Raw genomic sequence first — 14,589 nt, forward strand, 5'->3', positions numbered from 1 at the left:
CTCAGGCGACTGAGCGCACCCTCCCTCTTATAAAATGTATTCTTGTCGCTATTTGATTGGCTGTCCCTCCCAGGCGCTCCTTCCTCATTGGTTGCACCCCCAGTCCATCACTCCTGGGCTCAAGCACTCCATTTGTCTGCTGCCGCACACCTCGGCTGCCGGCGGTAGTAAAACCGGAGTAGCTCCCCGATGACGTCAAAGGCGCTGCCCGCCCACATTCCAAAGCTTGGGCGGAGACTTCTCGCTGCCCCTGCCTCTAGACGGAGAGAAAGACTTCTGATTGGGTAGAGCGGGAGAAGTGAGCATCCGATTGGTCCCCGCCCTGGAGGGAGGAGGAGACATAGCTGTGTCCTGGAGCAGAGCCGAGGAGCCTTGGGGAATCTCAAAGTTTGTGTCTGGAGCAGTAGTGGAAAGTGAGCTTATTGAGAAGGGCTTTTCTTGGGATGAGTACTGATCTCCTGCCTTTATTTTGGATACACACCCTGCTCTATTCTCCTCAGCCTTCGGTCTGATCTCTAGACAGTCTGTCTCCTCTGGGAATTCTCAGGTCTCCGAGGACGCTGAACCGGAGCCCTTGGCAATTCTCTCTCAGGCAGAGGAGCGAACGTTTTCCTTTCTAAGTGCATAAGCTACACGCATACGCACACACACGCACACACACTCACGCAGAGGCGGATCTCGCCCTCCGAGGCCGCCCTACCCGCTCCCCTCCTGCCCTCAGCATCCTCGGCCCCGCACGCCTCGGACCACCATGGAGGTGCTGGAGAGCGGGGAGCAGAGCGTCCTGCAGTGGGACCGCAAGCTGAGCGAGCTGTCAGAGCCCGGAGAAACCGAGGCTCTCATGTATCACACGGTGAGGACTTGGCGGGGCGGCGAAGGGGCGGCTTGAGAGGGGGAAGTGTCATGAAAGGAACAGCTTGGGACAGGGAACTGGGAAGGAAGCATTTGGGAAGAGCATGCCCAGAATGGAGAGATCTGGGGAGAGGTGTGGTTTTTCTAGCTGAACAGTGAAGGTGGGCCGCTGTCTCTTTTAAACTTTTGATAATAGTAACGACGCTTTGTATTCCTTCAGCAACTTATACTCTTTTCCCCGAGGGCTTTTCACATATGCTATATCATTTCCTATTGCGCTGTAAAGCAGGAGAAGGCGTAGATGTTTTGATAATCTGCCTCTGTTTAGTTTGCTACTAATTTTTGTGGGAAGATTTTTTTAAAACTGGGCAAAATAAAGTAGCATTTTCTTTCCTTCGCTGTCATATTCTTTCTCTTCCTTTACTATCTTATTTGAATTTTAGGAAGTATACCTGTGTGTGTGTGTGTGTGTGTGTGTGTGTGTGTGTGTGTGTGTTTTGAAAAAAAGCCCCTTCATATTAGGAGGAAGACTACTTTATTTGGCTCCTTTAACTGTCCAGCCAAGAAATCTGCTTCCTCCTTCTTCAGAGGAAAGATCAGCAAAGGAGAATGGAAAATCTGAGGCAATGCATATTTCAGAAAGGCCTTGGAGAAGGTGGGACAGCTCACCAGTTCCTTGCTCAGTCTTATGCCTCAGAGATCCCTTTGGGCATTAAACTGTCACAGAGCACACACATTTCTTATAAAGTTTTCAGTTTCAAGTTTTTGGTATTAAATTTGCAAAATGAAATTTTGTTTCCAACAGCCAGCACTGATAATATGACTTTATTGTGAGATCTCTTTGTTTCTTTTTTACAAATGCAGAGTTTGTATAGAGAGAGACACTGATGAGAAAATGAGAGGCTTGGCTATTTCCCCTTCATGATTCTTTTAATGGAGTCAGTGCCAGGATATTTGAAACTTTTGCAAAATGGCCTGCAGGCTCCACCCCTTTGGCCTTTGCCTCTGGCTGACGTTATTTTGGGAAAAGGGATGAGGGCCTCCCTGTGATTCCCACCAAGGCATTTGTGGTGGCTGAGAATGGCTTGTTGAAAACATGCCGAGTGCAGGGCAGAGAGGTAGTGGAAGTTCATGCCGGGTCAAAAGCCAGATGTGTGGTGTGATCTTCTGGGCTTTGCTCACTGAGTCTGTCCCGAGGACACTACGTGGGCTGCCTTTGGATTGGGGGCCCAGATGTGCTTCCTGTCGCCAGGACAGAGCTCAGAGAACGCCGGCCGTCAAATATCTTCTCATAGTATCTCCAGATGTTTCTCCTGACATAGGCCACATTTTAACCATTTGCGAGGGGCAGCTCTTCTCTTTTGTTCTCACGAGTGCTGTGAAAATGTCTCATCCCGCAGCTGTAATGCTTTGGGTTGTCTTTCAGCTGGTGGGATGAATTATGCACAGTATCCACATTCCCTTTCTCCAGGCCTCATGACTTGCATTTCTGAGATCTTATGCCAGGGTTTGAGATGCTACCCGTGACTGTGACATTAACTTCAGGCAGGACAGCTTGGACTGGCTCTAACTGACATCTTTATGCACAGTTGTAGGGGTAGAGACCTTACCTTCCTTTTGGTAGCAAGGGCTTAATTTTTCTATGTCATTGTAATGAAGCAGTGATGGGTGATTATTTTTCTTCTAATTTGATTTTTTTTTAATTACTTTTATGTATGCCACTTAGGGACGTGTTTCTCTTCTGGGTAGCTCACTCATATAAAATGCCACTCGTCATTGCTGCAAGCCGTGGCCCACAAACTGAGTATATGAATTAGTGTTGAAAGACGTATTGGATTTGGTAGCACAGACAACTGGGTTATATTCCTTCTAAACTAAGGGGAGTTTGGCAGAGATTTGAAAATAGATAACTTTCCCATCTGTTTCTTGAACTCTCTTGCGTATCCAGTTGCAGAGCTGGTTATTATTGCCATTTGTCCATAATGAGAAATGGCCTGACCTCCAAGTGGAAAAAGGATGGCCTGATGATGCATTCACTCACGATTTATTTGTTCTTTCAATGAATGGTTATTGAAGAGCTTGTATGTGCGAAACACTGTTCTAAGCAGTTGGGATACATCAGTGAACCAAAAAAACCTCAAAATTCTTGACCTTGAGAAGCTTACACTCTAGGCCTGAAGTAGGGGAGAATGTTATCTCAGCAGGATGAAAAGCCACAGCAAAGGCTCTAAGGTGGGAGTGTGTCTGGCATGAGCTTATGGTAACATCACCTTCTGTTTTAGATCCCCCCATTTTTGTCAGTTTTTTTCTTGTAAAAATGCAGGTTACTTCTGAGGCAGAGTGCCTGTTTGTGTAATGGCCCAGTGAAACTTTCCAAGTTGAGTGGATTAGGCATCACATAGGGAGTGGAGAGCCTGCAGGGAGGGTAAGGTACAAATGTAAGCTGGGAAATTGGTAAGATAGTATAGCTACCATCTATTGTATATTTATTATCTGAAAGGGAGGGCTGGCTTCATGGGCCTGCCACCTGTGCAGTCCCACAGGGCCCCACACTTTGATGCTCTGCTGTCACCATCTTGAGATCCTCAATAAATTTTGAACAAGGGCCCACACGTTTGCATTTTGTAGCAGGTCCCATAGATTATGTAGCTGGTCCTCATGAAAGGCATTGTACTTAGTGCTTTACAAAAATGATGTATCAGTGGGACTTCCCTGGCGGTTCAGTGGTTAAGACTCCGAGCTTCCACTGCAGGGGGCACAGGTTCAATCCCTGGTCAGGGAACTAAGATCCCTCATGCTGCAGGGCACAGCCAAAAAAAAAAAAAAGAGGATATCTCAATGACCCAGTGAAGGAGTCATTTTACAGATAAGAAAACTGAGCCTTAATGAGTTTAAGTGACTTGGTAAAAGGTCATTTAAACTCAAGTCTACCTGCCTCCAAAGCCCAAGCTCTTGCCCGCTATGCTGTATGAATGAAGGATCCAGACTTAAAAGGAACTGAGTCAGAGGATGGGGAGCCAGAAATTGCTGAGTCTGAGGGTAGCTAATATTTAACTGAGGTGGCAGTGGGGCCACCAACCCTTCCTAGCATGATCACTCTCTTTGCTCTAAATAGGAATTTAGCTTCCACACTCATGATTGCTAATGCCCTGTGTTAGCAAAACTGTCACCTACCTGATTTTAAAAATATAGAAGTTGCCCGAGGCTGGGATTGTCACGTCTCCGAGGCGCCTTCTGTGAGCCATCAGGAGCAGTGTTTTTCTCATTTGGTTAGTTCTGAAGAAAACTTCTGGGTCCACAAGGACAGAGGCTTAGAGGAGACCGTTTCAAAGTCTATAAAATAATGAACCACACAGAGCGAATCTGGACTTGCTCATTAGATCCTGAATTATTAGAGCTTTGGGCTTCCTCTTGAAGCTGAAAAAATAGTTCCCATACAGATGATAAGATATAATTTTAAATCAGTGAGTAGTACATTTAGGAAAGCTATTGCTTCTAGAGTGGATACAAGCTAAAACTGGTTTCAGAAAAGATGGCAGATATAAAAATGAGGAGTGTATATATTATGGTTTCAGATCATTGCAAGAAGCCTTGTCCCTTCCCCTAAAGCTTCCAGGATGCTGGATGTTTCTAACATTCATGTTGTGTTTCCTGTAAGATTCTGTGCAAATTACATTTCTGGGAATTTACTGTGGGATTTTGCAATTTAAGGAGCAAAACAGTCTATAAATCTTATCTATGTATATTATTACATGCACTGACCATATCTGGGCAGATGCTCAAGAAACAGATGGCTGATGTTTTTCTGGTAAGGGGACTTGAGGGACTAGAGGTCAAGAGAGGGAAGGAGGGAGAGGGAGTTACTTACACACTATCCCTTTCGTACTGTTCAAACTTTTACCTCCTGAAAGTATTTAGGAAATGAAAAATGACAACTTAAAGGCACCACATAAAACTGGACTAGAGGTAATTTTAGCCTGCATTTCCTCGGGGAGAGAGGGGTTTCTGGTGCTCACTCAATACCACCAGCGTTGGTGGAGGCCTTGGGTAATGAATAGAGGAAGCAGGAGTGCTTGCTGGAAAAGGGCTTTGAGGATGGAGGATTAACAGTGGGTTTGTGTATGATAAACTTCGTGCTCTTGGTAATTTTCTTATAGCTCAGTTTAGCAATCTGGAAAAGGGGGATTTTATCAATTTTTGCAATGATTATTTTTTTTAAGGTATACAATAGGATACCTTTTCTTTGCAAAGATAATGACAGAGGTTCTGCTTGGTATTTTATTTTATTGAGGTATAGTTGATTTACAATATTATGTTAGTTTCAGGTGTACAGCACAGTGATTCATTTATATATATATATATATATTTTTTTTTTCTTTTTCCGATTCTTTTCCCTTATAGGTTATTGCAAAATGTTAAGTATAGCTTCCTGTGCTATAAGAAGGTCCTTGTTGGTTATCTGTTTTATATATAGTAGTGTGTATCAGTTAATTCTAACCTCCTAATTTAGTTCTGCTTCTTTTAAATACTAAACTCATGTAAATCCAGTTCTTTGTAGAATTATTAGTGGTTATGCGCTTAAATTTTATATCCCATTGGTTCTTAAAATGAAATGACTGAGCCCAGAGGGTGGGGTGTTAAGGGTCGGTTCCACCTGCCTGGTGAGCGGATGTGAAGGCCATCTGGCTTCCACATCCATCGTGATTGCCGGAAGGTGGATGGCTGATCTGAGAGGCTGGTGGTTTCCCCTTCCTCTCGGCGGCCCAGAGACTTGATAGGGCCCCCTTGGGATATGGGATATTTGATGTTCGCCTCCTATTGTTGGCCTCTGGCCAGATTCTGAGTGGGACCCTGGGTCCTTGTGGCTTGAGAAATCATTACTTCTGGTCACCTGACCTCCACCAATTGAATAAAGGTAATGAGTCCCAGTAGGAGACAGAATTGTGAAGTCAGTATAATTTGTCTTCAAGGCCCTACTTCACCTTTCTTCACCTTCACTCCTTTCATGTTCCCCTCGCTTCTTGGACCCCAAGTTGCTCACTGTAATGGTGTTCTCTTTCCAACTCCTCCTCTTTAATTTTGTTCTCAGGAAAGATTTTTAAGCTTACACTAAAAATTTCAATATTAGTAAAGCTAAACATATGACCCCTAAATGGGCGTTTATATTTAACAATAATTTCTTGAATCTCTAAATGGAGAACTGTAGGCAATAGCCAGGTAGTAGGGGAGGAGTATTTGGGGAGCTGGGGGGAGCTCTCACTACCCCTCTGCATGTGGCCCCTATTCATAAGGCGGCCTTGCATATATGTTGCTGATTTAGCTTATGATCTAAAGAATTTTCATTGTTTTGGTGAAAAATCTTTGATTCAATTAGATTATTGTCTCTGAAATTGTTCTCATTGTGTTAACATGGGTTGGGGGAAGGTGGGCTTGGGCACAGTTCTGAAAGATGAGAGGGCAGTACTGAGTTTTGTACTTGCCCTCTTTCTTGAGTGATCCCTGAGTGATAATATCCTATTGAGCTCTGATGTGAAGTCGCTCTGGCAGGAGAAATGAGGCACTGCATCTAGATTAATAATTGAATTAAATGACAATGCTTGCCGCTGCGAGTAACTGAAAACTGATTCACATTGCTTACACAATAAGTGAATTATTCTGTCACGTTGCAAGATGCCTAAAAGTATAGCTACATGTTTGGCTGATTCAGCAGCTACTCAGTTCATCATGGACCTAGACTCCATCCATCCATAGGCAGGATTCATCTTCAAGTTGGAGGCAACCAGAAGGCAGCTCATATCCATATGAGTTTCAGGTGTTCAAATAAAAATGACAGTATCCAAAGGGAGAAGAGAGGTTGTGTCTTCCCTCTGTCCTTTTTTAAGATGGAAGAAACTTTTTTTAGATGCCTACCAGCTGATTTCTCTTCGAGCTTTATTGTCAAGGATGGGATCACATCATCATTTCTGAACCAATGGCTGGAAAGGGATTTACCTGATTGGCTTAGATTAGTCATGTGGGAATGGAGGCGCTCTTGGAGCCTCGACCAGCATGGCCATGTGTAATGATCATTAGTCAAATAGCCTGAGTTGGCAGACCTTTCCTTCACTAAAAGTTGGGTTCATTTAGCTAATGGCTGTTTTTCTCACAAAGGTGGGCTAGCAAATGGAAAATTTAAAACATTTAAGCATGGACTATCTCTGCAATGCATGCAAAGGCTATCATGGAGGGGGTACTGCTGTGTCCCAACTCATGAATGAGGAAATGTAGAATTAACTATATTATCTGAACTCTCTGCGTCAGGGTCAAATATCAGGGCTGGAGGTAACTAGCTGAGCCTGTAATCATGATCACGGTGCAAGACGAGAATGACTTTTTCTGTTCGAGGTCCACACAGCCTCATCTCCGCAGGCAGAGAGCTGAATGCCATTTTTCAAAGAAGCTGTTTTTCCAGTTGCATATGGCTATTCAAACACTGATAAGGTCAGAGTGTGCCTGTTTGCGGTTTGAACTGCTGGCCTCAGCCCTGCGGGGCTCTGACCTGTCTGTGGACTGTCTTGGGGCAAACGGCCTTAGGCTTTGGCTGGGAGATTGGTAGGACTGAGGGTCTAGGGCTGCAGAGTGTCTGAATTGCTTGTCAGTGATTTTATGAATGAGGGCATAGTGTTTACATTCCCTGACTCAGTAGAGTCAAGCCTGAAATGAAATGGTGAGATTCACCATTGGTGTCAACCTTGAGTCTATTCCCCCTTCTCCCTGCTCACCACATGCTCTCCGGCTCTTCCAAGTGACCTCATTTTTTCCCTGAATGGAATTGTCTAGGTTACCCACAAGGCACATAGGAGGTGATGGCCCCTTTTATCTATGGAGACTCTGAGACCTCGAGCAAACAAGAGACCTCAGCTGGAACACAAGCTTCTTGAAGGCGGGGGACATGACTGTCTTTCCTACACTCCCGAGCACAGGCTGCTCAGAGATATGTAATACTTGCTCGATGCACAATTATGTAGAGTAAGGGAGTCTTGGAGAATGAATAAGCTCAGTGGCCTTGGTCTCTTTTGTTAATGTATTTTTTTTAAAACTCTGGATGCTTGTAAATGCCTCCGCAAGTCTGAAAATTTAATATGAAAGTGACTTGGGTAGTTTGATGTCAATAACTTTTCTTGTTTAGTTTTGAGACCCACATGGGAGGGAGGATGATTCTATCATAGTCCCAGTTTCTGCTAGAGTAGAGTTGAAGGCAGCGTTGTGGAAAGGGTGTGCCTTCGAGCCAGGCAGATTTGGAATCCAGGGCCACTGGTTCTCTGGTGACCTTGGGCAAATAACCTCTCCTCTTTGGGTCTCAGTTTCTTCACATGTCACTGCCTAGCCCATAGTGTACACACTTTTTCACCCTCTCCCCTAAGTCAAATGTCTTCTTTCTGGGGAAGAGGTATCCCCACCTCAGGAGTCTGATATCATTCAGGAAGCACAAGGGACCTGTAATTATTCTCTCTCGGGCATCTTCATTTCCTCTCCTCCGCAGCTTCTGCCTTGTGCTGTAAACACAGGTCTCTGCCTTGAACACATGTTTGCCAGATGCTGTTGCCCCTCCTTGCTCCGCTTGTTTTTTCTCTCTTGTTTACTGCCAGGTTTTCTCAGGCAAGTAGTCAATAGCTACGGCCTCCGTTTCCTCAGTTTTTTTCTTTTTTTTTTTCCTTTTTGCGGTACGCGGGCCTCTCACTGTTGTGGCCTCTTCCGTTGCGGAGCACAGGCTCCGGACGCGCAGGCTCAGCGGCCATGGCTCACGGGCCCAGCCGCTCCGTGGCATGTGGGATCCTCCCGGACCGGGGCACGAACCCGTGTCCCCTGCATCGGCAGGCGGACTCTCAACCACTGCGCCACCAGGGAAGCCCCCATTTCCTCAGTTTTTACTTCTGCCTCCTGTTTGTTCTGGTTCCTACTGCTGCCTGAAGGTTCTCCAGCTTCTCTCTAACTGCCCCATCCACTAGTCTTCTCTCCATCCTTAGCTTGCAAGGCTTCACGGGAACATTTGGCAATACTGACCGACCACACGTTCATCTCGTAACTCGCTCTTGCTTTGGCTCCCATGATACCCTGGGAGGCTTAGATTTTCCTCCTTTACTGGCTGCATTACCACCTGTTAAACGTGAGCGTTTGGTACTTGGTCTTGTGTTCTCCCTGTACACTCTCCTGGGCTCCTCCATCAACTTCAATACAGCTGGTTCTCAGATCTTTACATCTGTTAGTTGTCTGTGGATGGAAACTGGGAGATCTTTGGAATATGACCCAAGATCTTCTGGGCCCTCATGAGCTGTAGAGTGACTCTGGCTGGGTAACCTTTGAATCTTCCTGATGCATTACTTTGAGAAGAGCTGAGAACATTTTGATCCCCCTTATCACCGCACCCCTGTTATCTCAGGGGATGTTTTGTGACTCAGCTCTCCTGCAGTGTAAACCCAAGAGAGGCTCATGAGTCATTGCTGGGACACAGCTGTTTCTTGAGTCAGTGTCACTCATCAGATGCAGGCTGTGTTTTGACTGGGTTCATACCTATTCTTCAGCTTGGGAAGCACTTTTTTGGTGCTCTGCGGTGGTGTATCTAATTTTTTTCTAGGACTGAGTGGAAGGTCAGTGCAAAAGTCAGATATAAGTTCTTAGATCTTGTACCATTGATCTTTCTGGTGTGTATAGCTGCTGTCGAGCTCAGTTACAGTTGCCTGATGTTGAATTGCCTGCCCTTGAATTGCTCTATTCTGGTATAATTTATTTATCTAAACTTTATTGACATTACTGAAGAGCTTTTAAAGAATTGAGACGGGTGACACTGAGCCACTCAAAGTTGTATGCCTGCTTCTTGTTAGAAGTATCTTGGAAGAGAGTTTTTCTTTGGTAAAACTCGTAGTACAAGTTACTTCACATCCTCCATCTCAGTTTATCCTGCTGTAAAATGCTACATTTGTATTATGGTCCCAAAGGTTCCTTTTAACTCCAAAGTTCTGTGCTGAGTATCATGCTGTCACCCTTGAAAGTCTCTGATCTTTAAAAAATGGGTGATTTAAAACAACAACAACAAAGGTCAGTTGATTACCTCTTTCCTTTGGGCACTCAGTTGGTGGGTATAGTTTTGCATTTTGTAGCCTCTGTTTTCTGACTTAAAAACCTTGCTTCAGTAAAACCCAGACAAAATAAAGAATGGAAAAACAGAGAGACACAGAGGTAGGAGACATTTTTTTTTAACATCACACACACACACACACACACTCACACACACACTCACACACACACACACACACACACACACCCCTCTTCAGACTTCTTGGCAAATTAGAGGAGTCTGGGGAAAAAAAATCTACAAACAGTTTTCAGTCGTCTGAGTGGAAAATCTTGGTTTTTTAACATTTCATATCTTGGAAATGTCTGAATAGTTTTTGTTTAAAGGGAAATTCCTTTTGGCTGAGAAAGCCTACAGGATTCAAACTGATAGGGTGATTTTTTTAGGAAACTTGGAGGAAACAAGGATGTGTGATGAAAATGCTTTCTCACTAGCCAATTGTGTCAAACAGACATTTAAATCCAAGGTTACCAGTCATAGCATTTGAAAGATTCAGCCATTAACTCCTTCCTTCCCCTTGCTTCCTGTCTGTACATCCTGGGGAAATATCTCTCATCACTGGTCCTTCCTCCAATTTGAGGAACTTAATGAACTGCTTTTCTCAACCTGTGCATGTTCTAGGCAGGAGGATATACATTCTTGACCTTGTGGTTCTCCCAGCAGAGTGGGAAGGGAGATATGTAAAGAAGTCATTAAATCACAAGTCATTAAATATCTGGTGTACATTTTGCTTTAAAGCTGCGTTCAAAGTATTTCTGGCACACAGAGGGTGGAGCAAGAGATCTGAAGGAGATGAAGAGTTAGAGAGCCTCTCACTGAAGAGGTGATATTTGCATTGGGTCCTGAAGTATAAATAGGAGTTCTCCAGGCCGTGGGAACAGCAGATACAGAGTAGGAATGTATAACATGTCATAGTTGATTCTGGGAATCCCAAGTGGTTTTATGTAGTTTCGAGTAGGATGCTCTGTGGGGAGTGTTGGGAGATATGATAAGATCATACAAGGTTTGCATGCTTTGTTAACCATTTGGATATTCTTTTGTGGGCAGTAGTGTGGGAAGCTTTTAAGACTTTTAATAAAAAAGAGACAGGGAGAGAAGTGTATTTTGGAAAGGAAACCCTAGTGTTTATGAAGTATGGATTGGAGGGGAGAATTAATGGCAGCAAGGTGATCTGCTGGCTGGCTATTTCGTCCATGAAGTAGAACAAGGCACCATGAGGGCCTTGAACCTGACAGGGAGCAGAACATGAATACAAGAAGGGGTTAGGGGCTGGACGTGAAGACTTGGTGGCAGTGGGGCGTGTAAGGGATAAGGGACGCGTCATGGTTTCTGATGCGGCACACTGAGCTGACGGTGCTGCCCTTCGTGCAGGAAGATGAGTTTGCTGGGGAAGATAATGAGCTCAGTTTGGGACATGGTGATTCTGATGTGTTCATGGCGCATTCAGGAGAGGTACCTGAAAGGCACTTGGAAACATGGGTCTGGAGTTCTGGAGAAGGGTCTGGAGATGTAGATTTGGGTGTTATGAATCTCATGGGGGAGAAGTGAAGCCAATAGTCCTAATAAGATAGTCCAGCGAGGTCTGGGGGAGAGTGAGGAGTGTGAGAGCAAAGCTGAGAATGAAGCCCTGGGGACACTTGAGGCGTTAGCAGGGGAATAGAAATCTGCAGATGGAACTCAGAAGGAATCAGCAGAGAAAGTGGAGAAAATCCAGGAAAATCCAGGATCCAAAGAGGGGAGGGTTGCTATGGAGTGGTCAAGATAAAGAAGGGCTGAGTATGCTCTTCAGCTGCCTGCCAAGCACTGTGTGGTGTTAGCTCAGGGCGGGACCGTGTCCTGGAGCCGCAGAGGTCCCCCGAGGGTCTGGACCTGTGGGCATGCTCTCTGGCTTTGTGCCCAGGGAGTGCAGGCCTTGTTTCCAGGCAAGAGCAGAAACTGCAGAAGGGCAGGTGCTGGGAGTAAATATGCATGGTAGATAATATGTACAATAGTGCCTCTTTCTTTCCTTTTGTTTTTGTAAAATCAGTCCTCAAAATTGGCCTTGGAGACTGTCCCCGTGCCCGTGCAGTGTTATGAAGGTCCTTTCTTCATTCTTCTCTCCACGCTGAATCCACCTATTCCTGATGTCCTTCTCGTGAGCGAGGAGTAGTTTGTGCCTGGGTCCCTTTGTGCATGTGTCATTTAGGAGTCTCAGGCTTTGGGGCATGCAAAAGGAGGGTCTCTGGATTCATTAAATCTGTATAAGACAGTTGGGATTTAGCAGATGCCTAGAAGTCTTGAGCCTTTTCCTTTCTATATTTCTGCTAACTTCCCACTGAGAAAGTATCAAGTGGACCCAGTGGTTGCCAAAGATAAGTTTGATCACGGAGACATCAACGGTATTCACATGTTAGGAAAATAGAAAAAAACCAAATTGACCCCATTTTTAATGACATAATAATAGGGGCAGGTGAGGACAAATGGTTTTGTAATAAGAATATGAGCCTGAGGGCTTTCCAGTGGAAGGAACACTAAAGTAAATGATGTCTCTTCGAAGAAAATGTGCAGCTCCAAGCAGTGCCTGGGTTTCAGGACCTAGAGAGGGGACTCTGGAGGGCACCCTCCAGTCCTCCCCGTGCCCCCTGAATTATGGGGCTCGATTCTACCTTTGCTCTCTGTTTCCCTGTATCCAGGATGTTGCTTTCATGGCCCTCAACCCTCCTGGGGAGATGAGGAACAAGAATGGGAGGAGAACTCTGACCCCAGGACTGAAGTTGGGCCCAGGAAACAAGGGGGTGGAGAATAAGGAGAACTCTGCTTTCCGACTGACTGCACAGGCAGAAGCGGGCAGCCCTTCTCAGCCCAGAGCAGAACAGACTCCTGTGAGGTGACACCGAGTTGAGAATTCACCCAGCACAGTTCAGCTACAGTATGGGTTAAGTTGGTCTCTTGGCTGACTGGGAACTGATTACTTTTTTTTAATATATATATTCTTTTCCTTTATGGTTTATCATAGGATATTGAATATAGTTCCTTGTGCTATAAAGGTAGGACCTTGTTGTTTACCCATCCTGTATAAAATAGTCTACATCTGCTAATCCCCAACTCCCAGGCCTTCCCTCCTCCACCCACTCCCCCTTGGCCACCGCAAGTCTATTTTCTACCTCTGTGAGTCTGTTTCTGTCTCATAGATAGGTTCATTTGTGTCGTATTTTAGATTCCACATGTAAGTGATATCGTATTTGGTATTTGTCTTTCTCTTTCTGACTTACTTCACGTAGTATGATAATCTCTAGTTGCATCCATGTTGCTGCAAATGGCATTATCCTGTTCTTTTTTATGGCAGAGTAGTATTCCATTGTATCTATGTACTACATCTTCTTTATCCATTCATCTGTTGATGGACATTTAGGTTGTTTCCTAAATGTGAATAGTGAATAGTGCTGCTGTGAATATAGGGATGCATGTATCTTTTTGAATTATAGTTTTGTCTGAGTATATGCCCAGGAGTAGGATTGCTGGATCATATGGTAATTCTGTATAGTTTTCTGAGGATTCTCCACACTGTTTTGCATAGTAGCTGCACCAACTTACATTCCCACCAACAGTGTAGGAGGGGGAACCGATTACTTTCAATCATGTTATTTCAATAACTACATGTCTTGTGAGTTTGAAGCACTTGTGTTACCAATTTTTTAAAAATAGCCTTAATTTTTTATTTTATTTATTTATTTTATTTTATTTTTATCTTTTAGCCTTAATTTTTTAGAACAGCTTTAGGTTCCCGGCAAAACTGAGCAGAATGTACGGAGTCTCCATACATTCCCTGCCGTCCGCCCACCACGCACAGCCTACCCCACCATCAGCATCCTGCTGTTGCAAACTTTTGGAACGTGGATTCATAAGCTGGGGTTACCTGTGGCAGCTTTTGACTTTAACTTTGTGTTTTGAAATTAGTCACAGCCAAGCTCCCTCTTGTAATCCAGCAAGAAGCCAGGTTGGTCCACAAGAGCCTCAAACATGTGTGTGTGTATAGGCTGGCCCTCCATGCGCCCCCGCCCCAACCTCTGCCTGCTTCCATTTACAAATGGCTTAGGAACTGGACGTTGTCCTTTGGAAAGGAGGGTGGGGGGACATACTGTATTGTTTCGTAATCACAGAACCTGAAGCCGATCTTTGTAGCTATGACTTTGAACTTCCTACCCTGAGATAGTATTCATTTCTGAGGCACTGCCAGGAGTTGTTTTTCTGGTTCTGCTCTGGATTTGCAAGTTTTCTTTCCAGGACTCTCCTGCAGCCCATGACCTACATTTGGGAGCAGCTGGAAGGCCTGGGGCTGTGGGTTGGGGAGGCCGAGGAGGTCAAGACCAAACCTAGATGGAGACTAACCTGACCCCCTTGTGTTCCAGGGCATCGTGCTCTAACTGAAGGTGCCCAGTGACCCTGGCAATCTTAACATAACACATACATTTTTGTGTTTGATGAGAAAGGGAGGCAGAGAAGTAGCAGCCAAAAAACCATTTGGTGTTTCAGCTGTGTTTACATATTAGGAACATGAGGTGGTTTTATTTTATTTTATTTTGTTTTTTTTAACATCTTAATTGGAGTATAGTTGCTTTACAATGGTGTATTAGTTTCTGCTTTAT

At 44.7% G+C, this 14,589-nt stretch overlaps 1 protein-coding gene across 1 annotated transcript in view; it reads left to right on the plus strand.

Moving 5' to 3' along the window:
- The first annotated feature begins 354 nt into the window (after nucleotides 1-354).
- Nucleotides 355-14,589, plus strand: part of CREB3L2 (cAMP responsive element binding protein 3 like 2) — a 115,838-nt gene continuing 101,603 nt past the window's right edge. The window contains exon 1 of the mRNA XM_027101798.1: nucleotides 355-853. Coding sequence (XP_026957599.1) covers nucleotides 752-853 — 102 coding nt within the window. The 5' untranslated portion in view covers nucleotides 355-751. The remainder of the gene's footprint in view (nucleotides 854-14,589) is intronic.

This window comes from Aethalodelphis obliquidens, unplaced genomic scaffold, assembly GCF_003676395.1.
Source record: "Aethalodelphis obliquidens isolate GAN/ISIS:26980383/991018 unplaced genomic scaffold, ASM367639v1 scaffold5, whole genome shotgun sequence".
Taxonomy (NCBI): Eukaryota; Metazoa; Chordata; class Mammalia; order Artiodactyla; family Delphinidae; genus Aethalodelphis; species Aethalodelphis obliquidens.